Source organism: Hirundo rustica, chromosome 3 (assembly GCF_015227805.2).
Source record: "Hirundo rustica isolate bHirRus1 chromosome 3, bHirRus1.pri.v3, whole genome shotgun sequence".
Classification (NCBI taxonomy): Eukaryota; Metazoa; Chordata; class Aves; order Passeriformes; family Hirundinidae; genus Hirundo; species Hirundo rustica.
This window is the reverse complement of record NC_053452.1, coordinates 79,488,738-79,516,487: the sequence shown is the minus strand read 5'-3', so window position 1 is coordinate 79,516,487 and position 27,750 is coordinate 79,488,738. Positions and strand designations below refer to the sequence as shown.

Genomic DNA, 27,750 nt, shown 5'->3' with positions numbered 1-27,750 from the left:
TTCAATTCAACACATTATGTATATTTCTGGTATAATTAAAAGACAACAGCTCTGGGTAAATAATTATATTACATATTTATAACTATTGCAAGAATAGACATGTTTTGCATAATCTTCAAATTTTAAAAACAAGATATACAGTTGAAAGTACTAGAAGAGGACATTCAAATCTTTCAAAAGATTATCCAATCTTTCTTTCAAAAAATAAAAATCAAAATAATGCAAGTAAGTTTTCTGGCAACCAACTTTTCTCCCACAATCCTTTCCTCCTTCCACACACACAAAGCAGCACCACAACCAATTTGTATTTGTTTCTCCTCTGGAAATGTGTCATGGCAAATAAAAGCAGTTACAAAACTGTATTCCCTCTAAATTAACAGTTCACCAGGCAGAAACACATAGTAGTGTTTCATTTCATAATCCCCTCTCCAATGTCAAATCTTATACTAACTTAGATGGGGTATTTATATGGGCATTTATGCCCCATAAAATATTTAATCAACCATTTTTTAAAAATTGTCTTTTTCTAGTTTATAAATTACTCAAATTTAGTCCCATCTCACATGCCTTAATGTTACTATTCCACTGCACTGTTTCTCCAAGTACCTAGTGGGCACTCAAAACTCATAGCTTACATGTCCAATTTTGCTTTTCTAACAAGTAACGTATCCGTAGGTAAATTAACATTCATAAGGATTTAAGCGTAAATACAAAAAGTAACCTTTGTAAACAGTTCTCATGTCTTAGCCAATACAGAATGTTCAGTGAAGCATTCAAGTCACTGCTGTTAGGACAAACAACCTTATAACTCAAATACATACTCGTTAGCCAAACATATTCTACGGAATATGAGAGCTGCCAGCGCAAAGGTCAGCAGGACAATGAGCACAGTTGACCCCGTGTGGTTCGTGTTGACCCTCGGCTGCTGCGCCCGGTTAAAGTCGGTCGAAGCTGGGGCCCGTCTCTGGCTCTGCTGCTGCGCACGGCGCTGCCGAGGACTCATCGAGGTGGTGGTGCTGGACACAGCTGGAGTACGCTCCTGGCCAGCCACAGCGCTGCTATTCTGAGTTTCAGACTATAAAAGAAATGTTGTATAGGAGAGTTGTCAGACAACAGAGCACGTAAGATCAGCAAGAGAGAAAATCGTAAGGGCTAAAATGTGCCCTTCAGATAACTGTTAACACATGTGACTAATAATTACAAGATTGTTATAGCTGGTTGGTTTTGTCCATGCACTATCCTGAGTAGAAGTATATTTCAAGCTGAAAATCAGCAGTTCTATAGACAAGAGAAGGCTGAAGGAAGTCTGTCAAACCGTCTTTGTGTTAGAGATTTCAAATATCTTTGTCTAGGATTTGTTTTAACTCTTTGCTACTTAAGAACTCTTTAATAATCCTCTGGATATTTAAATCTCTGAAAATTTGCAATGCTGCCTATGCTGGAGGTGAAACGAGATGGGGAAGCCAAAAGAAGGATGGAGAGAAGTCCAAGAACTGCAATTAAGCAATGCTGCAGTGCTTCTTGTGGACAGCTGGGTCCAGAACTCTGTTCTCATCACCACCACTGAAAAAAACAAAAAAAAATCCTAACCACAAACTACCTACCTCCCTGATCCCAGCTGCACAGCACGTGTGCAGGCACTGACCTATTGCCCTCTACTGGTCAAACTCGGTTTGACACTAACAAGTACTAAAAAATAAACTTCAGTAAATGATGTTCTGTTCAAGAGAATTTTGTGCTGAAGAAACCAAGTTTCAATCTCATGAACTAGAAAATATGGCATCTTATCTTCCACCAGACTAATCTTGCTTGAAATACTAAAAAGCTCAAACTTCAGTGTTTGATATTAAAAACAGTGATACAGCACAGTCATTAGAAATAAGCATTTTGACAAGGTTCAGTTTAAAAGTGTTAAAAAAAAAAAAAGGGCTCTGAGAAAAAATTGTAGGGATTTTTAAGTCTTATTTTCAGTCCTCAGAAAATAAGGTTTTCTGGTACTCCTACTTAAAGCAGTTTGCAGCTATTTTCCAGAATTAGCTTTCTGCCCCTTTCCTTCTAAAAAATTATCATTAGAGCAGGTAAAACTAGAATTCTGGACATTTTAGATTGTTTCCAAAGCCTTTTAATAATCAATATCCATGACCTTAAGCACCACTAGAGCCATCTACTATATTCATAAAGGAGAACCTTCCCAGGTTTGACAATCCACAAGACAGTGAACAGCACTTGGTCTTGTGACTCTTCCGTGTGTGAACAAAGAATTAAAAACTTTCATCTAGTCAGTGATCTGTCTCATCCAGGCAAGAGGCCTTCCATTCCTACCTCCTCCTCCTTAGTATTCCCTACTGTTTATCACTGGCAAGGAAGTACTGATGCAATTACTCACCAGATTTGACAACTTGCCTGTTTACACAGGCGTCTTGCCTAAATAAGCGAAGCAGCTTGGGTAGCTTCAAAGAAAAATGTTTTTAGAAGATATATTTTATCAGCAGAGACAGCCAAGAACACCACAAGCAGCCTGTCATGATATCCAGTACACTGCAGAAGACAGTAATTCTGCTTCTCACTTGAAAGCTCCTCATGCCAAGGAAAATAAAGACTTGGGGAAGCCAAGCCTTTGAAAAATGAAGTTTCTAGATTCATCTACATTCCCATCAACCAGAAGGCAAGAGGGAGAGAAGTTAATTCAGGACACAAGAACTACCAATTCAGTAAGCAGTGTTTTTCTTCTTCAAACAGTTCTTATAGATATAAAAAAGTCTAGAAATATTCATAATCCTTCATCTTACTGACAAAAGTAACTAGCGCTGGCTGTCACACACATCTTCTCCATACTGCAAAACTTAAAAATAAAACAAAAAGGTCCTGTTCTGAATAGAAGAATCTGTCATACACTGACATGAACAGATCAGTGATTCAAGAGAAATCTCACGGACAATTTCAAAGCTTTAAGTTATTTTTCTAAGGAAATTACAGATGGATTGTGGCAGCAGAAGACCAACGGCTTCACACAAAGCTCAACTAATGTACCACCTTGGGATTCCCAACATAATCAATGCCAACTATTACCAGATATGCAGAAGAAAGCTAAGAAAGGAGTGATCATGACCTGATATAAATTTGGGTGCTACATTATCTTAAATAATAGAGATAGATAGATAGATAGACAGACAGACAGATAGATAAGATAGATTCGATAGATAGATAGATTTGTTTGTTTGTTTGAAAACTTAACTGTTAAGAATCTCAAAAGTGGCAGATGGGCTGCATTATTTAAAAAAAAAAAAAATCAGAATCACCTTGTCTTCCACTTAATGGCAAGTCTTTAAACTCTTTGTAAGCAAATCTTACGAGATTTTTAGACTAACACAACACCTCACATGACACAATTTCCATTGTTTCTGCCAAACAATGGTTTCTGCCAAACCATACTGGAAATATGGATGAGGCTTAACAGACTAAAAATAGAAATATTCAATAATAATTACATTATAGCCACCTTTAGCATCTGATCTTTACAGATGTTTAATACATGTGTGACATTATTACATACTATTTATATTACTATGTGTCATATTATTTCTGAAGCTTCTGAAACTGTTAGGACTGATAGAAAACTTTGCTCCAAGGACATCTGAACAATTATTTGATGAATAAGCAATTCCAGTAAAATATACTTGTATTAGAACTATCAAAACCTTATATCATCTAACAAAATGCAAGTAAGGAAATTCATTGGTAGAATTCATTGCACCCTTTATATTTCCAGGACATTATTTTAAAAATTTTTATCAGAATTCTAAAAGGATTAAATAATCATCTTAGAAGGGATGCTTTAAAAATATAGCAAACTCAGGAACTCAGAACTATATAAATTCTCTGGGTTACTGAAGCCTCTTTCACTTATACTAATGGTATGGGCAGAGATGCAGAAATCAGGATACGTGAAATACTTGTTTATCTGTACAACTTCCAACTGAAGAAATGGCAAAGTTTGACGCAGCATGGCTTAATGGCTAATATGAAAAATGTCTATTTTTTAATGAATCAAAGTTGGGACAAGTACTCTCAATTGTCAAGACATTTTAAATGGTTGCTGTAGTATTAAAAAAGAAAATAAGACATCACTTAGCAGAGATAAAGGGAAATACTTTTTACCAATACATCATTCAGAACTTATGATTAAAGGTAAGGGCTTTTATAAATCTCATGCATCAGAACACAGCCCCCTTTTCTGACAGAAACCTCCTCCATCAGCTCAAGAGTAGCTGGCTTCAGCTACACTCTTTATTTTTATCACCCCCCCATCCAGACACTATTATCAGTGCAGGTCACTACTACGTGATATTGTTTAATAACAGATGTACTGAGGCTTAATGTATTCCCAGGTTACTAGAAAACAGCCCAACTACAGTTTTTACCTTGTTACTTAATAAAGCTCATCAAACATCAACTCTATTCACTAGCCATAAGCCCCAAAGTGGGACACCATTCCATATCAATACACCAAATGTATCATTACAGATTTGGTGGAAGTTCAGACACATAAAACGACTTATTAAAGAAATATGGGTATTGATCTAGTATCAATACCCAACTGTGACGGACAAAAACTCTCTAACAGTTTAAAGTTAGAAAGTGTATGTTTATTGCGGCGGGGCAGTATGTGGGATATTTCCCTAATTCGCACTGCGAAATTCACAGGTAATTACAAAGTCTTTTATTTACAAAAGTGTTGAATATCCAAAATACAAATGCATATTCATACCCCTGTCACCTCCCATTCCTCGCTTCGTATGCTAATTGGCAAAAAGGCTATTAAGCATGCGTACTTTGTTTCTTAAAATGAGTCGGGGGTCTATTTTGGGGAGGGGTCACCCAAAATGAGGAAGTAAGATGAGTCTTCCTCATCCTGACCTTTCTACCTTTTCAATGTATTCATGACAAATGATTCCTTGGTAGAACTTACAGTTTCCTCTGTTCAACGGGTCCTTTAAGCAGGAAATCTGCAGCTATCTTATGTCCTATTTACCACATTTTGTTTTTCATTACAAGCACAACTACATAAACATAAACCTGACAAGAAATGAGTTACAAGATCCGGGGTAGCTTATCTAAGATCCGGCTTCTGTTAACTACGAACAAAGATTACCTACCTACTTCAGCTAATACAGCAACTTATTATCTTAACTTTCCTAAAAATCCTTAGTTCCTCAAAATTAACGTCTCAATAATCCACATGGATTTAGTCCATGCAATCAGGGGGGAAGACAAAAATGCAGCCTACCACTCTCTGCTGCTGAGTAAACTGCACTGCTCTCCAGCCTCCACTAGTGAGTCACAATGTGATCAGAGTTTTGGTACCAAAATTTAGGTGACCACTGGACCTGAGTCTATTCTGAGTCCAACCTGAGTATCTGTAATATATTCCTTTGGCTCAGGTGTGGAAGGATCTCACCTTAATACTAAGGGTAATTACTTTTATCAAGCCAACTTTCAGCAGCATCACCTTGCTTGCACTTTGAATACTCAAACAAGAATAATGTACCATTACTTTGCCCTGAGTAGACATCAACAGCTACTGTAAATTAACAAAAAAATATTGTCAGAAGTAGTCCAGTCAGAGGTGTTCTCTGCACAGGGTTCAGACTCCTCAGAAGTACTATGCTCCATAATGCCTTAGGTAGCCTATTGTTTTAGTTTTATTAATGCTAAAGACTGTTCTCTGCAGCTCTGTATCCTTTTATACAAGTTACTGTGACATCATTTTACAGAGCAGCGCTGTTCTTTTCTTGTTCTCATGCTGTTGTACTTGTTACCTTGCACCTGGCAAGCCTCAATAATGTTGTGATAAGTTCTCTTGGGAAGCAGCTCTCACTGGCATGAGAATCAACTCCCTCCCCTCCTTCTTCTTCAAAGATCAGCTGTTTAAAGGCTGGATGAATGTTACCTAATAATACAGACACATAAAACTTAACAGCCGATGTGCAACATCTGCAGCAGTGTTGCACGCTCTGTCACTACGAACAGTACAGTGAATGGGAACAACCACTACTGGTCAGGCAAAAAAACAAGAGAAGGTGGGGAGGAAGGGAAGTGACCTGGAAGATGTGGTCATGCAGGGAAAGCCTGAAAGTCAACAGCTCTGAGTGCACCTCTCCCACAGACAAATACATCCACCCAGCAACTACACAGTATTTTCAAAGGGCAAGAATCTGTAAGACTAAATTACTGAGTAACACAGGGACAGTCAAAACATATACAACAGTTTCAAACTAAGTTTTGAAATCCGAAAAAAATATGCTTAATGGAAATACTCTAAGACTTGGTCTTTCTTTAGTTAGTGACGCTATAATCCTTTCCCTAGGTGAAACAGCCAGAAATGACAGAAAGGAGAGCTAATTAAAAAAAAAATTTGATGGAATGAAAAATTCTCTCGTCAGGAATGAAAAATTCTCTCTTCAGGAATAAGGCCCCGCAGGGAACAAAGAAATGGACACCAAGTGATGCCTGATGCCATGCCAGGGATCCACTTCAGCGCACTCTTCACATGAGAATTAAATTAGCCCTGTCCCAGAAAGAACATTACTGTGCTCACTAATATCTTGCCATTAACACATTCCAAAAATCTCTGGCCTTTCAAGGAACTCAAAGGTAAAGGAAAATCATGGACTAGAGAACTGTTGCTGCAAAGAACAAACTCGACCATGAAGCAATCCCACAGTAAAACACAGTCTACAGATTCCTTCACCTAGAGGTGACCCTTTCCTTAGCACCTGTTTATCACTGTGTCTTTAATGAAGACTGGTTACAACTGTTCTAGGAGCAGAGGGGGTAACACTCCGTTTTTTCTGCATGATTACCTCTAGTATTCACCTCCGTATTGTCTAGAAAGACAAAAGGTCCCACGCTTCAGAGTGAGACAGTAATCTACTATATTAGAAGGAATTACACAAGTTAATACAAGAATTCAGCATTGACCTACCTCTCCCCTTTTTACTCTCAGAGAGAGTAAACCCAGCAAATTTTCTACAATAGCTTTTAATTAAGGACACATTTGTGGAGTAAGTGACTAACATTTTATCCACAAAGAGAGAATAATATGTTTTGTTGTTCACATCTAACACAACTTAATTAGGCAGAATTAGGTCTTTATACAACAAGAACTCAAACAGATTTTACACAAGCAAGAAACCCAGCTGAGTAGAAAAGATCTGGGGTTTGCATGGGTACTCTCTCACACCTCTAAGCAGCTCAAAGCCCAGAGTGCCCTACTTTGAAAAGATTTCTATTATCTTTCACATGAATAAGAACACAAAAATAGCAAGCTCAAATTCCTTAAAATGGTCTTTCCTGTTACACATTTCTTTCTTTCACTGTGTGGCTATTTTCCACTGATGAATGGCTCTAGATAATTCCTAACACTCAAAAAGTGACAGCTCAGAAACACAGGTGTTGGTTCAAAGTAAAACTAACAATCCTGAACATTAGTTCAACTCCCTAAAACATGAACCCACTTATCATTTACAATTAATCACATATATGAATATTTTTACATACATTTATATGTTTATATGTTTAAAGGTCTCATTTATCATGATCTTCTGAAAATTAATTTAATCATTAATTATTAAATCAATATAATTGATAAAACCAGTTTTCTTAAAAATGTGTTTCATTTTAAAAAGTCTCTCTCCTCAAGAAAATCCCAGCAATGCCTTGGTGGGTCAGCTCTTTCTACTATATTAGTCAGGATTTGTTATAAGAATATAATAAAATGGTTTATTGAATCTTGAACAATCTCGAAAAATACTTATTGTGGGGAAAAAAGTATGCTATTAACATGTTTATATGTCTACATAGCTTGAAAATACGTTGGAAACACACAACAGATGTTATTGGACATGATGTAGGTTTTTTAGCCAATCTGCATCCCCATCGTCTCTAAAAAAGGCAGCTTAGCTGGGATTCGCCTGCAATTTATCCGTGAATTTAGCCTGCATTTGCAACAGTCATAACAGCAGCTGCCTTGGCCCATCACCAGACCTCAGTCACTTCTGAAACCTTTATGTAATTCCTACACCTTGCAGTATTAAAACATAGGTGTCATACTTCAAATGGTAAGAATATTTTAGACTTACTTAAGAGGTTGTAAAACCCAAGAAGATAGTATTGATTAATATTTTAAAGCTACAGGTTATCACTGAAACATGTTTTGCCCCTGGCTAAGAATTCTGTAGAAAAAATTCATGCTACATTATGCAGATGGTAAACTGTAGTGCTTCAGACACCATAAAGTTTTAATGAACATTTAATGTAATTAAAGGAGTCACTGGGAAGAAACACTGCTAAAAGAATATTATTTATTGTTTTATGAGAAGGGAGTGAAAGCAGAGGTTGCTATTTCTAAAAATGATTCAGCATACTATTTGCTAATATATTTTATTTAAAAGTATGCAGGAGTTCCAGAATAAATATGTGAACTACATACTTTAATCAGGACTCCAATCAGCTTAAGAGGACCAATTTCACGTTCAGACTATGCCCAATAAAACTCAAAGATGGACCATACCATTGCACTTGTTGGATCTGGGAATGCTCTAGCTGCACCATCCTGCTGGGGCTCATGTGAAGCAGCAGAGTGGCTCAGTCCTGACGTGTTTGAGGGTCCAGCATCAGATCTCCTGGATGAATTGACCTCTGCCTACAAGAAGCACAAATGTACACTTCACAGACAAGATCAAAATTGTTTCAAAACTATTTGGCTTATTTTGGAATGTGTATTTTATTGTATGAGAGAATATGAGGCTTACCAAAATGTAACAAACAGGTGTGCCAGTTGCATTTCAATCACACAGCAACAAGTTTAAGAAACTTTCATCCTTTAAAAATAAGGCTGCAAATGTGCAAACAATGGTTTAAAAAACAATTCTGTTTGCACAAAACAAATATAATGTTCAAAAAATGCACAGATGTAGAGAGAAAAAAAAAATTCTTTTTAACATCCAGGACATTATGCCAGAATAACACAATTTCTAAAACCTTTGTTTTGCACGTCCTTAAGACAATGCTGACCTACTGTTGATACAAGGGAAGTACCCCCACAGGACTAAGGAGCCTCCTGTGACTGCCAATGTAATGCGGCTGTACTGGTTTCAGTACCAAAGTTGCCTCACAGACAGAGTGGGCATATATGCATGACACTACACTGGGTAGTATATGCATATCAGTGTCCAGTATTTAAATTTCAGCAGAGAGTAAAAGAAAAAATACGAATCTTGTAATACTGCTTTCATACACATTTACAAAATGTCTACTATGCATTACTTCCCAGAATTTAGGTTTCCTGCCCAGGAAATCTGAGACAAGAGATCAGTAGGGAGAGGCAGAAGAACAAAACCCTTATGCCAGCAATCATCTCTTGGGAATGGAAAAGAACATACCATCACAGTGCTGAACTGAAATACTTTTAAAATTTACACATTAAAAAAAAAGTTATGACCATATCAATTTTTATCGGTAAGCAGGTCACCTCCCAAGTCATGTGTCTAGATCCCAATTTATTACAAAGATGACAACTTCAAATCTAGTGACTGTCTTCAAATGCAGACATAAGTAGTGGTGGTAGTAGTAGCAAGAAATACAAACGGTGTATTAGAAAACAACCAGTTACAGTGATAACAAACTGATAAGATCATAGTATAATACTCTTTCATGATACTATTTAGTGTGAGAAAATTAAGTTCTCTGTTTCTTTATGTGTATTATCTTAAGAGAATCCAAAAAATACAGCACCAAAACAATCTGGAGATAGATTTAACATTTGAAAACTTAGTATCTGACAACACTGCTTTCCCTTTGCACTTGACTATTATGAACTGTAATATTAGACAGGAAAAGTTATGATGCAAATATGGATCATTAACAAAGCAACACAGAATTATGAACCATTTAGACTGGAATGGACCTCTAGATGTCCCTGGTCCAACTCTCTCTAGAGTCATGTCCAGACAAGTTCTGAGCATCTCCAAAGCTGGGGGTTCCAGAGTCTCTCTGGGTAGTCTTCTCCAGCATTTTACAACACCTGGGGTGAATCTTTCTTTCCTATATTGAATCATAAATTCCCTGGAACCTGTGAGTACTGATTTTCATACTCTTGCTTCTGGCAAGATGACCTTATTTCATCTTTACTGTTAATCTCTATAAAGCAGTACCAAATGTGCATTTGATTTACTTCAGTTTATGAAAGTACTAAGTACAGTATCCAGACTGAAGTAAGACTAATATTCAAAAGATGACCAACATATTTAAACTTAATAATGAGGGGGAACACAGAATTAATTTTACTCCAAAATGTGCCTTGTGATGGCAATACGAAGGCAATCCATACTGTTTTACAGTGATACATATGCTATTAGTCATTTTTCTTTTTCCTTTTTTTAAGCAAAATGGAATTTCTGTTATGTAACACCTAAAATGCAGAAAAGTATTTGGAAGTCAATATATAACTGATATAAAATATAATTTACTATTAAAACAGACAGGAACAAAGGCGGATGCTCACAGAAGCGGGAAAACTCTAATGAGAAGATGTGTTGGGGGTTTTTCCCCCTCCTGAATTTCATATTCCTATCTCAATAGCACACAGGGGGCTTTTTACAGAGTTACCATCTTGTTTAAAGCTGGTAAGAAACACAATAACCCTGGGTTCATCTACACATAGCTCGGAAATCTCTTATTTAAGAATGAAGCTAATGCAGAGGTTGCTAGTATGTTTGCTAGTAGAGAGACTCTCTCAAATTATACACTCAATAAGCAATCTGATCTTATCCCAATAAGCAATCTAAATCTTACCCCATAAATTGACACGGAATGTATCTAAATGATTAAAAACTTCTTTATTTTCTGCTATTAATTCATATTATTAGTTTATTACAAACACATCAATTGAACACCTCAGCCTAACAACAAACAGATAAAGTCAAGCAGAGCCAAGAAGCAGGAAGCTTAAAAAACCCCAACTCCTAAAATTTGATTTGAGAAGGGAAGAAAGATGTAACCAGAGGACAGAACTGATTTACCTTATTAAAAAAAACCCACCCACAACGGATGGTAAAAGGCTGTAGAAACCTAAGACTTTTGTTCATTTTTTTTCCTTAACAAGCGCTTGTTCTTAGGAGGTGGTGTCAAGCATACAGATAGATGGAAAGCACCGATATTCATTAAAGACTGATGTCTCTAAGTCTTTAATTTTAAAACTGAAAAAGGTAGAAAATGTAAGTTATGAGCTGTTTCTCACAAAAGAAACTCAAACAAAACCTAACTCTGCTATTTCTAGAATTTCTTTGATGAAGATTAGCAGTTCTTAAGTAAAAAACAATCCTACAATTTTAAGCCCTTATACATTGTAAAAAAGCCAGGAAAAGGCAATCCATTTCTTCTCCAAGTATCTCAGCTTTAAAACTCTGTTTTTCCATCTTTGTAAAATACTTAGAGATGTTTTTATCATAAGCGTTATGGCACAGGAATATGCATGTCCTGCAAAACTGGCAGGAATGCTCCGACAAAGATAATCTTTACTTTCATGGCACACACAAAAAAAGCAGTAGTCTCTAGGTCACAATTAAAAGAATACGAGTGATAAAAGGGGACGTAATAGCAGCCCTGACCTTGGCGAGGATATGTTCTGCAATAACGCCACATTTTCATAATGTATCTGTAGTTCCCTGCCCTCATGCACAGTAGTCTTCCTTAGTGGCTGATTTAAGAGTTTAGTGGAAAACCCAGTGAAAAACAACACTGTGCATGCAAAACATGCAATTCTCTAAGGAATGTATTTGTCTAAACAAACCTTGCTTTCACTGAAACACAAGCTAGAGAACACATTTTTCGGTCACAGCAACTTCCATACCAGAGTTCAACTTTCAGTATCTTCAGATAGTAGCAGAGTAGTTCAAAAGAATTTGCAACCATTTTTCAGTAGTAATATGTTTTATTCCTTCCATAAGCCAAAAGGAAAAAAAAAAATCACAAAGGTAAAAAAAATTAGGTTAGCTTAGCCCAAACTTTCCTCCCGCTTCTAAGATAAGACTAATTCTGGAGAATTTAATCAAGTTATTAGTGTCTGAAAATGTGGAAGTAAAAGCAACATAGGCAGTTTTTAACACAGTGGTCACCACTAAAATTCAAGCTAATCAATCGATGCTTGAGATGCACAACTTATTAACTGGCAAATTTCAAGAGATCCATTCTTATTTTTCTCTTTCAGACTATACCTGAGAAAACAGGTTTCCACATAGCAATTGATGAAGGTTTTCTGAAATGATGAATGTTTCTGATTTACAAGTTTTTTCTCAGTGTTTTTTTTTTGGTTTTTTTTTTTTTTTTTTGGAATTCTGTACAAGAGAGATAAAAATTCAGTGACTTTACCTTGAAGCTAATCTGTTTGGCCAGTTCTTTAGCCTCCTTGTCCGCCTGGCTTGACACACTTTCAGATGTCAGTGGTAAAAGGGCTGTCTTCATAGATGTGCCACACATTTCACAACAGAAGTCTTGTGACCTGCCCACAAATGACATAGCTCAGAATAGCATGCACTCAGTGTTCCTATGTGCTTGTTTAAATAAACTACTCACAGAACAATTCACAGAAAAACAAGTGGTGGCAAGGTCAGTAACTCAGAAGTACTTACCTCTATCTCAAATCACTATCTTGAAAAAGATATGTTGAAAATTATCTATATTACTAACACAAATTCTCTCATGTCATTTAGGAAAGTATTAACAACTGACTTAAATATCACTATTATTTATACTTCATTAATAATTTCCTACAATTGAAATACTTATATCTGCAGCAAATAAAAATTATAAAGATTTAACTATTTTTACAAATGTTATACTGGACCCAGGAGCTTGCACCTCCAATCCAAGAATTTCAGCTTCTTGGAGAACATTACCTTCTCACACCATCTCTCTACAGGGCACACTGCAGGCAGCTCTCCAGGCCAGTGAGGAACCACAGAGACTTGATAGAACAGCATCAAGACCAACCCATCTCACTGACTCACTCCTGTTACTGAAAGCCACTGAAAAGAGCCTGGCTCTACCTTTTTTACAACTTCCTTTCAGATAATCATACACATGGATATGCTCCCCTGAACCTTCTCTTCTCCAGGCTGAACACTCCCAGCTCTTTTACTATCTTCATGAATGAAACATGTTCCAGCCCCTCAGTCACCTCTGTGGCACTGCACTGAATTTACTCCAGGACGTCCTTATCTTTCTTGTACTCTGACCTGGTCACAACCCCACCTGAATTCAGCACTCCTGATGTCTCACCAGTGCTGAGTACTGAAGTAGAATCACTTCCCTTGACCTGCTGGCAACGCTCCTCCTCATGCAACCCAGGACACCATCAGCCTTCTTTGCTGCAAGGGCACACTGCTGCCTCAAGATCAGCTTGGTGACCATCAGAATCTTCCCTTCCAAGCTCCCTTCTAGTCAGCTAGTCAGCTGGTATTATTCCTCTCCAGGGGGAGGACTTTTCTCTGACATTCCTTCAGCCCACTGAGGTTCCTCTGGATGGCAGCATAACTTTCTGGTGTAGCAGTCACTCCTTCCAGTTTTCGATCAGCAGCAAACTTGCTGAGGGTGCACCCTGTCCCAGTATCCAGGTCATTAATGACACTAAACAGCACTGGCCCCAGTACTGACACCAGGAATACACCAATAGTGACCAGCCTGCAGCTGGATTTTGTGTTGCTTATCACAATCCTTTGAGCCAGACAGCTTGAGCAGTTAATCCACCTTACTGTCCCTGCCTACCTAGGGTGTATTTCATGACGGAGGATAAGGGAAAGGACACCAAAAGCCTTGCTAAATTCCCTATAAACAACACCCACTGCCTCCCCTTTGTCCACTAAGCTAATGATTTCATCATAGTCACAAACCTAATCTTAAATTAATTTCCTAAAGATCATTTAGGAGAAGTTGCTTCAGAATTCTGAAATAATTTCATTATTATTATTTACTTAAAGACAATTATGCATTATTATTTTGGTTGTTTTCTCCCCACTTACTATCAATTCCATCATACCCACTTTCTCTCCATGCTGCAATTAGTGCTGTATCACGTTAATTACATCTCTAAGTCTGAATTTCAGACAAACCTCTACTACTACCACACAATGTGACCACACAATGCTGGAAGGAACAGAATGTTCTCAAAATATTTTGTTGGACTGCAAGTTCCAAGTTTGCAGAATATTCAGAGGAAAAAGCAACTACATATACAAGGCATCAAACTTGTTTTATTTGGAATAAATGCAAGAGAATAGACTGAAGTAGCTTATTTTCTACATGGTGCATTACCCTAAAAGTGAGTGAATGTACCTACAGTAACAAACTTAGCACTTACTTCTTTGCAAGAGATCTTCTTTCTTCTGGTGTGTAATCTAGAGATCCTATTGCTCCTTCACCTTTGGTTGGCATGAATCCAATGATGGCTAGTAAAGCTGTTCTTACTAAAATGGGAAAACAGAGATATAAACAAGGTGACAGAAACAGTTATGTGATCTCATTCCACACTCAGAAAAGTTCCTTTTCTGATTGCAAAACTTCATTCTGCCAAGTCTGAATTTCCTACATGCAGCACTGGTTTAGGGGTGTTTTCTTGGTACACTGTAAGGCTTTCTTAATTTTGTTTTAACATCACATTGTAAACAAAGAAAAGGCCACCAGCCAACAGAGAAGAAAAATTAATTGTTACAAAAATGCTGCATTAAGGTGAGTGTTCCAGACTTTAAAAACTATGAAAAAAGGTAAAGCAGAACTAACATATAAAAGGGGTGGGAGAACGGGAGCAGGAGGAGAGGAAGAGGATAAGAAGGTTCACAGGGAATTCTTCTTTTTGCATCTGTTTTCTATTAGACACGTATTTTGCAATTTAGTGTACACATGCTCAGAGTTTTTCACAAAGTATTGCAGAACTTGTTCCTTTTATATCATCATAAAAGCGGAAGGAGGTCGCTTAAAATATTAATAACTGCTTGTAACAGAATTGCCATCTAAAGCATCTCTTTTGACAACATCTCTACTTGAACTTTGTTTTACAGAAATTTAAGAATTCAAGACACTTTGCTAATAGATTTGGTAAATAAGTATCATATCAGAATAAGTACCACAGAAAAGAGACAGGATTTTTACAACTACTTAGAAACACAGTATTTTCTGCTCTTTAAAAAAACATGAAAGACAATAAAAGTTCTGCTAGAAAACTCCTAAGATCTTACCAACATATTTTAAAAGTGAAACCGATACCGAGATACTTGATGTAGCGTACCAAGCAAAACTAAAATTATTTGAACATATTGCCTTGCCTTGGATGAACTGTGTTAGATCTCAATTTCTGTGATAACAGTATTTTTAAAACTAAAGATAGAGAAGATTCAGTTATTCTGAGCTCAGATACATTATCTTTCCTCTTGAATGCTCAGAACCACAGCATTAGAATTGAAAACTCCCCTCTATTAATATTCAAGCTGGCTTAGTGATCATGCAAAACCAGGGTAAAGTAATAGGATTTATTTTTGTAAGAACAATTTAAAACAAAACACACAAAGAATATTCTAAGTAATCTGAGAATTCTTAATGCTTATCCAAGTAAAGAAGAGCTTACCATCACCCCTCAGCTTCTCAGCCCTAGCATTTACTTAGTATCATTTCCAAATCATTCAATTCCACTCTTTTATGACCTTACATTTGACAAATTCTCCCTGTATTTTACACCCTCAAAATCTGTCTCCTTTTCCACTATAAACATTCTTCATGAGATTTTTTTTCAGCTTAAAGACCAAGTTGTTTGTCAGGGGTAACATTTTTCAAGGAATTGCTACTTACTACTCCAGGAAGGCTGCCACGTTTCAGGATGATGCCCTGAGATGCTTAAACAAATTTTCTTCCCCACTTCAAACCTGCCATTTGGCTTTAAAGAAAGAAGGAGGATACAATAAAACATGATAGAAGTTAACTCTTGACTTTTGGTAAAAGTTGTAAAAAATAGGATCAAAATAATTCCATATGCAAACAACCTGACAATTATACTGCTGCCAACCTCATAAAATTGGCATTCAGCTTGCCGAACACAGAACTCTGTCATTTGACTCTATTAATGCATGAAGAAAACCTTCTACAAAACGATGCACTAAGGAAGGCCTTTGCCCCAAACTACAGGTCTGCCTTCCTATATCTGAGCAATGTTTTCAACAGAAACCAAGAGGGCCCATGGGGAGAAGGTTAGACAATCACATCAGCAGTGTGATTTCAACCAGAGGAACAAACTTCCATTCATTAGGCATGAAGCTCTGTGCAATTAGAGATTACCGAAATAATCTTGAATGACTTTGGAACCTGAATTACAATATACTGTGCCACTGTTCTTACAAAAATGACATTATGTTAAATGCCAAGAAATCTCTCTCTCTCTACCTATGATAGAATTGATAACATAAAAAGAAAAAACTAGTAAGCATGTTTACTTACCGTCAGCAAAATAATGCTAGGTGGTTTCATGGGATATTCAGGTGGCAGCACTATTCGCCCATGATAAATCCCTCCATCAAAATCTGAATCTGGAGGGCCTCTAACAGTGAAGTGCCATTCAAAAAGATTATCCTAAAATGACCCCATCAATGGAAGAAGAGGCGAAAAAAAGGAAAAAAAAAGAGAGAGAAATGAAGTGTTCGTCAGAAAAAAGAAGTGTTTGTCACAGAAACAGACAACTCAATGCCATTTTCTTGAACAAGGACAGACTAAAGAAACAGTACGCAGGCAAAAGTTTCAAGAAGCCAAAATTAAATGGAGAGTTAAGAGAACATAGCACTAAGGATAACGCGTTTTAAGTTTCTGATAATTTTCTTATGCAATAATTCCCCAAAGCCCTCAAATGCATTATCCAAATTCTTTATGCTAGCTGTACAAATTATGACAAGAGTTTTATTACCCAACAGATGGAAAACTGAGTCAATTAAGAGAAAACTCGATCTTTACCTCAGAGAAGAACAATAATTTCTGGAGAACCAAGGGGAGACGTACACCAAGAAAGAACACTAATGACAGCCTCCCCAAAGCTCCTTCTGTGCCCAGGTCAACAAACAGCTACTGTGCCCTACTGTGCCTTAGTGCACAATTTTGAAAGGTACACTTTGAAATCTAGAGTTTTATTGTCACTGGACATATTAATAACTTCTCTTTAAATGTTATTTCTTTGAGGTTTTGAGCTGGGACTTGTGTATCAGAACTTGTGCTGCCAACAATTTCTTCAATATTTACAAGAAGAACAACTCCTGTTAGGATTGGAGCCCAAATGAGGCTTGCTGTCAGTGAATGAGATCCCTCAGCTAATAATAAACATGTATTACAGTGTTGGAAAGGCCCACCTAGTCACAGTTTTTCAAGTACGGGAGATAACTGTCAAGATTTCCAGCATCTCCTTTCATCTGCCACTGTTCTCTTCCCAGTGTGACACAGTTCTAATCCAGAAATGATATCTTCATGTAGGTTACAAGTAATAGCAAGAATTAAACCTCTCTTTTCACCACAGGAAGGTGAATCAAGCAACAGCAAAAAAACTAGTATAGACAATAAGGAACATTTTATAGCACCTAAGAACATGCATTATTATGTGAGCATGTTAAGCATGTTATGCATTTCTGCAAACAGCTAAGAATCAAATCTCCTAACTGAATACCACAGAACACTGCCTTTTTAATTAATCCAGTGAAATCAGAAGGGATTTCTGTTTAAGCTTCTAACCACCAGAACTTCATTGTCCTCTCAGCCCAAAGATTTAACTGGGTGTTCAGACAAGAAGTTACTACTTAAGTGAAATCCCTCTCTCTTTCAATGCATCCAGATTTGCATACATTTATGTTTTTCACAGGTTTTCTTAAATGCAAAACAGCAATCCTCAGACATCACCTTAGGTTAAGTGTTTCAGTGACCAATGTAGCAACTGAGCCAGATGTCAGGTTTGGGTACAAAAAGCTTGACTTAAGTATTTCCATAGTTTTGGGAAAGAGACAGGGGAATAAACACACCCATGCTATAAAACTGATCAGATGCAATGTAAAACTGTTATTAAGTACTTTCACCAATAACCTGGAAATACAAGACCAGTGAAGCTGAATTCTGCTGCTGATTTCCATCACAGGGAAAAAAATTGGTTTGCTATCATTTAAGTATATACATTTTAAATATATATGCATTTTAGAGGAGTATATATTAATTAAGAGTATATATGAATAAAACTGCCTAATTACAAGCTCTTGCAAACATACAGAGAAACAAACCTCCAAAGGCTGTGCATGATAATGATCTGTAGGATCCTTCAGCTCTGCAGCCTCTTTCATCAAACGTTTGACAGCTGAAAAAAAAGAAAGCATAAGACATGAAAATGAAGAAAATAACTTAATATGCATTGGACAGAAAAAATACATAAAACATTTCCTGAAGAACTCTTCTCAGCTAACTAATCTTCTCCAGCATATTCCGGCTTCTTCACTAGAGTTCATAATTCAAGACACTATATAATTACTTATGATGACTAAACCTTAAATGGGTTATACAAGCATAAAGTTATGAAAAATATGTGCATGGTTACAGAGTTTCTCAACACAGAACAGTGGGACTAAAGTACTTTAATATCAGTAATTGCACCAGACAGGAGGAAAAACATACATATCATTAATAGAGTTTCAGACGACAAGATTCACAAGGCTAACAACCTCGACATTTTATGATACAGGACATCATGTGCATCTTTAACAATTGCTGAAAAGCTTTATCCTGACGCCTCCCATGAAAATTACATGACTAGTCCCTTAGGTAATACTTGAGAGAAATGAGCACATCACCAGTAAGAGAAAATGAAGTTTTATATTAGATTTGAACACACGTATGCCCAGTCAGAAACATTTACCCAGGGCCTCTGCAGCTGGAAACTGCCACTGAGTGTGAACACCCAGGTATTTTTCTATCATAACTTCAAGATAGTCATTAGTAACCCTCTCTAACCTTCCACTTCAGAAATACCAGCATCATCTGTATTTTCTGCATCTCCTTCTTGTGGCCACTTTTGCAAGCTCTGTTACATCACTTACACTTCAGGCACCCTCATGTGCACCATATGTTAATGTCCAATAAAAACTCTAACCTCCCTGCAGAGGAATTTTCCTTCCAATCTACTGTGAAAAGTTCCTTTCCTCCTTCACACTTTCGGACAGCTATAAACAACGGCTCAAAGTTTGAGAATTTCACCTCTAACAACCCAAACAGAAAACTGATTATGTGGAAATGTGCTGCTGCCAGTTACCTCAGTTATGTTGCTGCCACAAGGAGGTGTCAATTAAACACCCTACAGATCCCATCAGGTCACCCCAGCTAGCAGCATTCGGACACTGAAGAGTAACAGTTTGTCTCTTTCATCTTCATTGCAGTTTACCAGTTCATTAGAGAGGAAAAACAAGAAAACCAGTCTGGACCAGAAAAGGCTTTGGACCCCTACTGCTTCACTGCCAACAAGGCTGGACACTTGCCTTGGAAGAAGAGTGGCATGCAGCAGGATGAGCCAATTCAGGAGTGAACAAGCCATGAAGCAAAACAGTGACCGTGAGAAAACTGAGAATGTATGTAACAAAACCTAATAAACACAGAGCAGTCATGGACAAGACGGACAGCTGTTACTGAGATTTTCCAGCTGAAGGACCAAGACAGAAAAGAAACACATTCCCCCGTAACAGCATCATGTGCAGTCACCCATGCTCACAGAGGGAAAGCTATTAGAGCATAATACTATTCCACTCCTGGGGCACAAAACAGAGCACAATCTAATTTAGCACTTGTGTATCATAGAAACAATTTGCTCATAAGAAGTTTTCAGTATTAAGCAACCCAGGACCTCTTAAGAATCTATCAAGTGACTAACTTCAGCCTTCCAATATGTGAAGAGAACCTACAAGAAAGATGGGAGAGGGACTTTTGTAAGAGCATGTAGCAACAAGACGGGGAATAGCTTCAAACTGAAAGAGAGTCGATTTAGATTAGATATTAGGAAGAATTTCTTTCCTCTGAGGATGGTGAGGTGCTGGAAAAAGTTATCCAGTGAAGTTGTGGATGCCCCTTCTCTGGAAGTGTTCCAGGCCAGGTTGGACAGAGCTCTGAGCAACTCGGTCCAGTGAAAGGTGACCCTGCCCAAGGCAGGGCAGTGGACATAGGTGATCTTTAAGGTGCCTCCCAACCCAAGCATTTCTATTATTCCATGATTCTAAGAAGCACACGTGTATGCAGAAAGGCTGAGAGCTGGGGTTGTTCAACCTGAAGAAAAGGCTCTGGGAAGACTTTACTGTGACCTTTCAATACCGAGAAGGTGCTTATAAGAACAAAGTAACTTTTTACCACAGCCTGTAGTGACAAGACAAGAGGGACTGATTTTAAACTCAGAGAGCAGACTTAGATTGGACATATGAAAGGAATTCTCTTACAGTCAGGGCAATAACACACTGGAACAAGTTACCCAGATGCATCATCCCTGGAAGCACTCAAGGTCAAGATGGACAGAGCTTTGATCTGTCATCTAGCAGAAGGTGCTGCTGCCTGAGGCCGGCCCAAACCATTTTGTATTTCTCTTCGCACATTGCTGAAAAATACCAGCTGAGAGGCTGCAAAGAAAAGCCTGGAGTGGTAAAAGTTCATTCTGAGAATGTGTGATCCAGTGAAGAAAGCACAAAATTGGTTTCTTCTTTAAGCACTGCTGCAGTATTTGTGAAACAGTTCCTCCTTTGGCTACCACAAACTGCGGTGGAAGAAACAAGCATAATTCCCAAAGTCTGCCTGCAACAAGTCATGGTATTTCAACCCACACTGAGTCACTGAGTAAGCATTTGGCAATGGCAATTCTGAAACATCAGAATGGTTTGGGCCCATTTGAAATAAAGAGTCGCAGACTGACAATAAAGTCAAAGAGTATCACTAATTCTGCCAAAAAAAAAAAAAAAAGTCAAGACACTGATTTTATCTAAGACAGGCTTTAGAGACAAAATAATGAAATTATTTTTTAATGTGACATAACCATCAGTGTGAAAAATTACCAAACTTTCACAGATACACTAAGCAACACTTTATCAATGTTCATCAAAATTAAATCCTGAGGAAATTAAGTTCCTGGACTAGAGATTACAGGAGAGTTCCCACCAAACAGGAGGTGTGGGAGCTCTCTACCACTCTGTGGAGGAGACAGTACTACAGGTCAGAGGCTTTGCCTGACAATCTGCCTCTTGTGTTACATTGAACTTATCAACATTTTCTAAAAAGCAAAATATGGATATTAAAAATCTGAGAACCAAACTTAAAGGTACCAGCTTGCTTTAGAATTGAGTGGTGGTAGAATAACAATTAAGGAGCAAAATTTGTACAATATATGCATATGTGATCAACAGATTTATTTCTGCCAAAAAACACGTCCAGTCAAATTCCACTTTCATCATAATTTACCTCAAGCTACCGTGAAACTTCAGTTTACACAACTGCTTCTTTGAAATATATCTGCAGGTCACATTCAAGTACTCCTGCTATGTGCCCAACCAGACAAGTCTGCATCTAGTGGCTGGGGAAACCTTCTGGACACAGAAATCGCAAGTGATCAGTTTTTGTAAACATCAGTGTAACTTAGATGCTTCAAGAGATGACAGGATTTGAACATCGGTGGTGTTTTCTTAGTAAATCATTATGTCTTTCCTTAAAAAAAAAAAAAAAAAAAAAAAAGGTGGTTTTGCACGACAGTATCAAATGTATAACAACCTTTTAATTCTGAAATGAATCTTCAAACTTCCGTTTGAAATTTCAGTTCTATTGTTTGGAAAAAAAAAATACACGAGGAACAGATAAATAATGGAATCCAGAATAGCTGTCATAAAGCTAGAGATCTCTCAATCTTTCAGGTTCACTTATCTAAGCAGGGAAAAGAAGAATAAAACAACCTGACAGCTTTTACTGCTTTGGCAAATGTTTCCTACCTTTTTATTTATGGCTGCTGGTTTGTTTTTTTTTTTTTCACTTTAAGCAAGATTTAGAGGCCTACTCAGGAGAAATACAGAAAAAGTAGTAACTCTTTCCATATGGCTCTGCTGACCAAAACAGTCCAAGTAAGGATGCAGTTATCTTATTGAATACAAGTTTTCCAATCAAAGTAAAGCTCTCATAAAACCCTTCATCTCAGAGAAACTTTTGTAACTACTCAATCCACTTAAGCCATTAGCAAAGCAGAAGTCATCTTTGTTATGCTTTTTTCTATTAATGAGGCCACCATCTACAATTAGGAAAAATGTCAGAAAATAGAAGTAGAAAAAATTTTAAAAAATAAAACCACAGAAGCCATTTGAAACAAGCATCAAGTCCCTTCAATTACATATAAGTGTCATGGATCACATTTTGGGATGGTCTTCTTAAATCCAGCTGGCTTTGTTTTCTTCCCCCTTCCACTCTATACCTGACCACTGAGCCAACAGTGCCTGACCTACAGCTGGTATAACCATCAAGTGACTTCAGAGGTCACAGCACAGAGAGTCACCTGCTGAATCACCAGTCCCCACAGCCCAAAGCACCTGGGAACCCAAACTGCATTGGCATTTAGAAGAAAATCTCATTTACTAAAGGTAATGTTTTAATTTCTTGTAAGGGGAAAAATAACAAGTCAATCACACTGCCAGTAGTTCCGCTGCATAATGAATGGATCACATAATTAAAAAAAAAAAAAAAAAAAAAAAAAAAAAAAAAAAAAAAAAAAAATCAGGATTAAGTTTACGTGTAAAGTGTCTAGGATTTCTTGTAAAATGACAACACCTGACAAGCTCTGACATTTTAAGTGGAAAAAAAAACCAACCAAAACACTTAACATGATGTGGTCACTGACGCATCTAAGAAAATATATTTAAAGCAAAGAGTCACAGCAGCTCTTTGATATGGAAAATGTGGGGGGTTTTGTTGTTGGTTTTTGTTTTGTTTTCCTGTACTCTCTAGAGAATGGTTTATTACATCTAAACATACAGCAACTCTTAAAAGGTTCACAGCAACCTGCACAGTGTCACTAGGACCTGCATGTCACCTTGTGGGTGTGATTCTCCTGGACAGCTTAGAGCCTGTGAATGATGTGTGACCATTTGTGAACTAAAAATAAAAGAAAAAAAATCCAAAATACAGCACTGAACCAGCTACTAGGAAAAAAATTAACTCCATCCCAGCCAAGACCAGGACATTCTTTGGCAGTTCCTTTGACTTCTGCTACAGAACAAATGGAAACACCATTTGCCAAGAAAAAAGCCAGCTGTTTTCCATCCTAAGGATCTCAGATACATCCTTTCTCAAGACCCATAAGCCTCCTGAATAGCTGCTTTATATCTTCACAGCCTCATGAACATTCTTTCACATGACCAACAAGTCTCCTGTACTCATATAAAGTATTAACAACTATTAAAAAAAAAAACAAAAAACCTTTTAATTAGTCTTGTCTTGCTTTCCTCTCACCCTCAGAAACAGCCAACCTTTAGTCCTCAGGGCAGCAGGAAGTACAGTATTCTTCTTGTAGTTGCAATTGGAAACAATTGTTCAATCAACACAAAGGGAGGTAAAACTTACTAAATGAAAGGTGCTTGTTGAACACACTAAGATCAAACAGTATCTTCAGCCTTAATAAATTTTTAACATCTGTTCAATTTTTTATTTTTAAACGATCTATCCGTATTTCATACACAGAAGGTACTAAGCAGCACAACAGCTAGAGGCTATTTCCTATTAGCTGTTTTGTTAACAAAGAACTGATGCATGCTTGCTGGCACAGAACACTTACTTGTACAAAATATGCAGGGGAAAAAGAAGTACAGTTTGTGGAAAAGGAGCAATCATATTGAGGATGACAGCTAAGAGGATCCCAATCTCAGCATTGTTATGTTCCCTATGGCTCCAGGATCCCAAAGCAGTGCTCCTGGGCAATAAATACCCATGCAATGCCTCCCTCCACGTCCTCTCCCTAGGCCTCCAGTGCCCCGGCTAATCAAATTCTCAATGAGGTGGTCAGCATAAAGTGAAACAAACTCTGCCCTTGAAAAAAATAAAAATCACATTTGTTTGTAGGCTCTGTAAGTAGCTGTTCATAATTCAAGTGTCTGTGCTAATAACCCACTCAGATGCCCGGTCATAGCCTTCACAAAAGCAAGACATGGTCACTAAAAGAGCGGTGACCGCCCAAGATTTGGCATCTCATCTCACAGCAGGCTAAGGGTCACAGCTCTCAGGGAAAAAAAAAGTAAAGAGATTATTCCAAGTAGCTGTCTTATAAATTTCAGAAAATAGGGATGTTCCTGAGGCATGAAGAGGATGAAGTCCGTGCTTTATTCAGCTGAGCTTTAATATTGATGGGAGAGGTTTATCAGCCATGTGGTAGCAGCCTGATATACACTGACTAATCCATTTTGAAATCCTAAGACAGAAAATAGCTCGCCCTTTTACAACTGCCAAAAATACACACAAAAATATGAAGCAACAGGTTACAAGGCTTTGCCTTATTGAAGAAATACAAAGAAGCCTGAAGTGTGGAGCATGAAATTTCACCCCTTCCAAAATTAAGTCTTTTTGGGAAGAAATAAAAAAGAAACTCAAGTTCATAGGCAGTGTGAGAAGACAGCATCAGGTGAATGCCTCCATGGCTCTTTGCTCTTACAGAGGGGGTAAGTGACAGGAGCTGCTTGGCCATCCCAGACCATCACTGGCCATGGCCTGTGCCTATGGCAAACCCAGACAGCCCAGAGCTGTGCCACCTCTCATCAAAAGAGACGTGGTGTGCAGGGGGACAACTTGCTTTGTGTTATGGAGAGTTACCATCTTTCAGATATGTTGGGATGAACTAATTAGCTGTAGAAACAGGGATAAGGAAGAAGATGAACACATTGCCTGGGAGCAATCAGCAGTAGGACAAAGATTTGTAGTAATACCGCTCTTTGTGGTCTGCTTGAGAGCACACAGAAAAGTGTGGCAATGGAGAGCCGACTATCTGATCTCCACTCATCAATCTGGTCTAGCACATTCACGGAAGAGGGATCCAGGTATTAACCACAGATGAACTTCAGCTCCTTCACAACTCTTATAGCAGACTTTGGCTTAAAATAAAGATCAGTAAAGGCACATGTTTCTTTCAACAATATTTTCCTATTTGTGTTTTCATCTACAACATTACATTAAAGCAACTTACACAAAAAGGGTTAGTAGGATTTGCCCTTTTAAAAACTACTGAGCAGACAAAGTCAGTTTGCTCAAGTTCAAAAGCAGATTTCAACAGCAGAAGACTCTTGTACAGGTACAAAATGATTACTTTTTCCACTATGTATCAAGATAGCATGTTCCAAATCCCTAAAGCTGACATAAAGGTTAGCCGCTTGGTTCTTCCTCTATTAAAGGCAAAGCAGCAACAACAGGCACAAGGACAGCTACTCGTTCTAAAGCCCTAGAGGGCTCAGTTACCAAAGTAATCCCTTCAGATCACAGATGACACAACACCTTGAAATAGAAAACATGGTGGACTTCTTTTAATGTATTTTAGTGCATTTACATCAATTGAAACCACCTTAATATTAGAATATTCTACAGTTCCATCATAAGCCTTCAGTCGAATGGCAAGAGTAAGATACTACCACTGAACTGCACATGTAACTGGAACAAGATAGGAATTCGTAAAACGTACACAGAAATACTAAGTAATTGCATATGCATATCTACCTGGTTAGCAAGTAAAGTGCCAGACTAAAAGCAGTGGCTATACATAATTACCGTCAACTCATTTTAATGGACAACTGTTAAAGAAACAATATTTATTTAAAATATTTGTTTATATTTATTCAACACCTTTTTGCCCATCTGTTCAGAGAATGATTTCACACATACTGACTATTGAAAGCAATATTTTAAATCATTACAGAAATTTTAGAAGTTATTTATATAATTTACAAACTTTCACTATCTATACAAAAAGAAATAGTTTAATATATTAATAGGTAACCAAACATGTTTAATTTGGAGAAATAATATTAAGCCACTGTACAAATCATTTATCTTTGGCACAAAAAATTCATTTTGCTATGGAACAACTGGTTCCAGCTGGTTTTCAGCACCAACAGGTGCTGAAAATCAATTCCAGTAAAGGTAATTTTCTCTTTAATATAGGAGGGACAAGTAGCAAGAAAGAGGAAGAACATTTCTAAATTAAGCCACAAATATTTGTCCTCTCCACCCAGGTCCCAGGTGCTTGTCACACAGCACACCATCACTGTTTCCCATGACGTGGCGAACCAGTGAGCGTGTTTGTGTAGCCTTGTAAAAATTCACATATGCCACACATCCTGCATATCTCCCTAAAAAAAAAAAGAAGTATTCCTTCCAGATATTTTAAATGACAACGAGTTCATCGTTTGCTTAATGAACCTTCTTATCTTTCAGTTATGCAACTTCGGTGTGAGGCTAAGGGACATAATTTAGCAATAGACACATCATCCGCATGAGATATGTTTGTAAACAAGCATGTCACTGACATCTGTAAGGTAGAAGTCATCATAGCATTCAGTTTCTCCCCACCTCTCCTGCTGGTAACAGGACGGTATGATTAAAAAATAAACCCACTGTTCATCACAATAACATGAAGCTGATAATGCCTATTTCTCAACACCCGGTTAGGGGAGAGCAGGGGCAGGACAGCAACCCACACACAAACTCTACCAGCCCCTATGAGCTGCAGAAAAGGTTTTGCTTCGGCAGCGTGAGGCCTCCGGCTGTGCAAGCGGCTCCCAGGAGGTGAAGCCCTGGCACAGCCGGTCAGAGGCCACTGCTCCAACACAGCCATACGGGGGGGCATGGCCTGGCCACTATTCGCGGCCTAGGAATCAAAACCTTCCCTTCCAGCGCTGTTTCCCCGCATCTCTTGAGGCGTGACTCTCACTTCAAGGATTCAAAAGAAAGCCCAGGAGTTACAGGCATGCATTTTAACATGCGAACATGTCAGACCAAACATGCGAACGCAGACACGCAAGTAAACAGAGCCTGTCCAGAAACACTTCTGCAAAACAAACTGACGCCACACAGGCCAAGTAACCCTTGGCAAGCCGTCCCCTCACACGCACCTATTCAGAGAGAAGGCGATGCCCAGGGGAACAGGGCACGGCCACCTGAATAAACATTCATACGTTTCCACAAACGAGCAAAAATGCGTGGGCACACAGACACATACACAAACCTGGCGGTCAGGGTGTTTCGAACCGATTTAGAGCTCGGAGGGAGGCTTAACGCCATCGCGCTGCGAAGGCGAACGGAACGCGGCCGGCCTCCGCCTGAACGCCGCCACCGCCCCGGCGCAGGGAACCCACCGCCGCGGTCCCCGGCCCTCCTCTCCGCCCGGTTCCGGCCCCGGTCCCCGAGCCCTCCGCAACCAGCGGCAGCCCCGAGGTGGGTGGGCTCGCTCGCTCGTCCGCCCGCAGCGGCCCGGGCAGCCCGGAAAGGCGCGACCGCTGCCCCCGCCCGATCCCGCCGCCTACCCGGGCTCTTGAGGTTGTACCGGGCCTCCATGGCAGCGGGCACCGCTCGCTCCCTCCGCGGCGGCTCCGGCGGCGGGGCAGGGGGCGGAGGAGGAAGGCCGGCCCCGGCCCAGCCCGCCTCGCCTCG

General features: G+C 38.5%; 1 protein-coding gene across 2 annotated transcripts; it reads right to left on the bottom strand.

Moving 5' to 3' along the window:
* UBE2J1 (ubiquitin conjugating enzyme E2 J1) lies at window positions 1-27,750 on the bottom strand. Of its 2 annotated transcripts, none has more exons than XM_040059501.2 (8): window positions 27,624-27,750; window positions 18,348-18,421; window positions 16,540-16,671; window positions 15,898-15,982; window positions 14,417-14,522; window positions 12,430-12,559; window positions 8,573-8,704; window positions 1-1,075 (listed from the first exon to the last, which is right to left on the bottom strand). In XM_040059501.2, the coding sequence occupies exons 1-8, from the start codon at window positions 27,652-27,654 to the stop codon at window positions 803-805; spliced, it is 963 nt and encodes a 320-aa protein (XP_039915435.1). In that variant the 5' UTR covers window positions 27,655-27,750; the 3' UTR covers window positions 1-802. The 2 variants fall into 2 exon arrangements, with proteins under 2 accessions (XP_039915435.1, XP_039915436.1); XM_040059502.2 differs by lacking the exon at window positions 27,624-27,750 and adding an exon at window positions 27,326-27,423.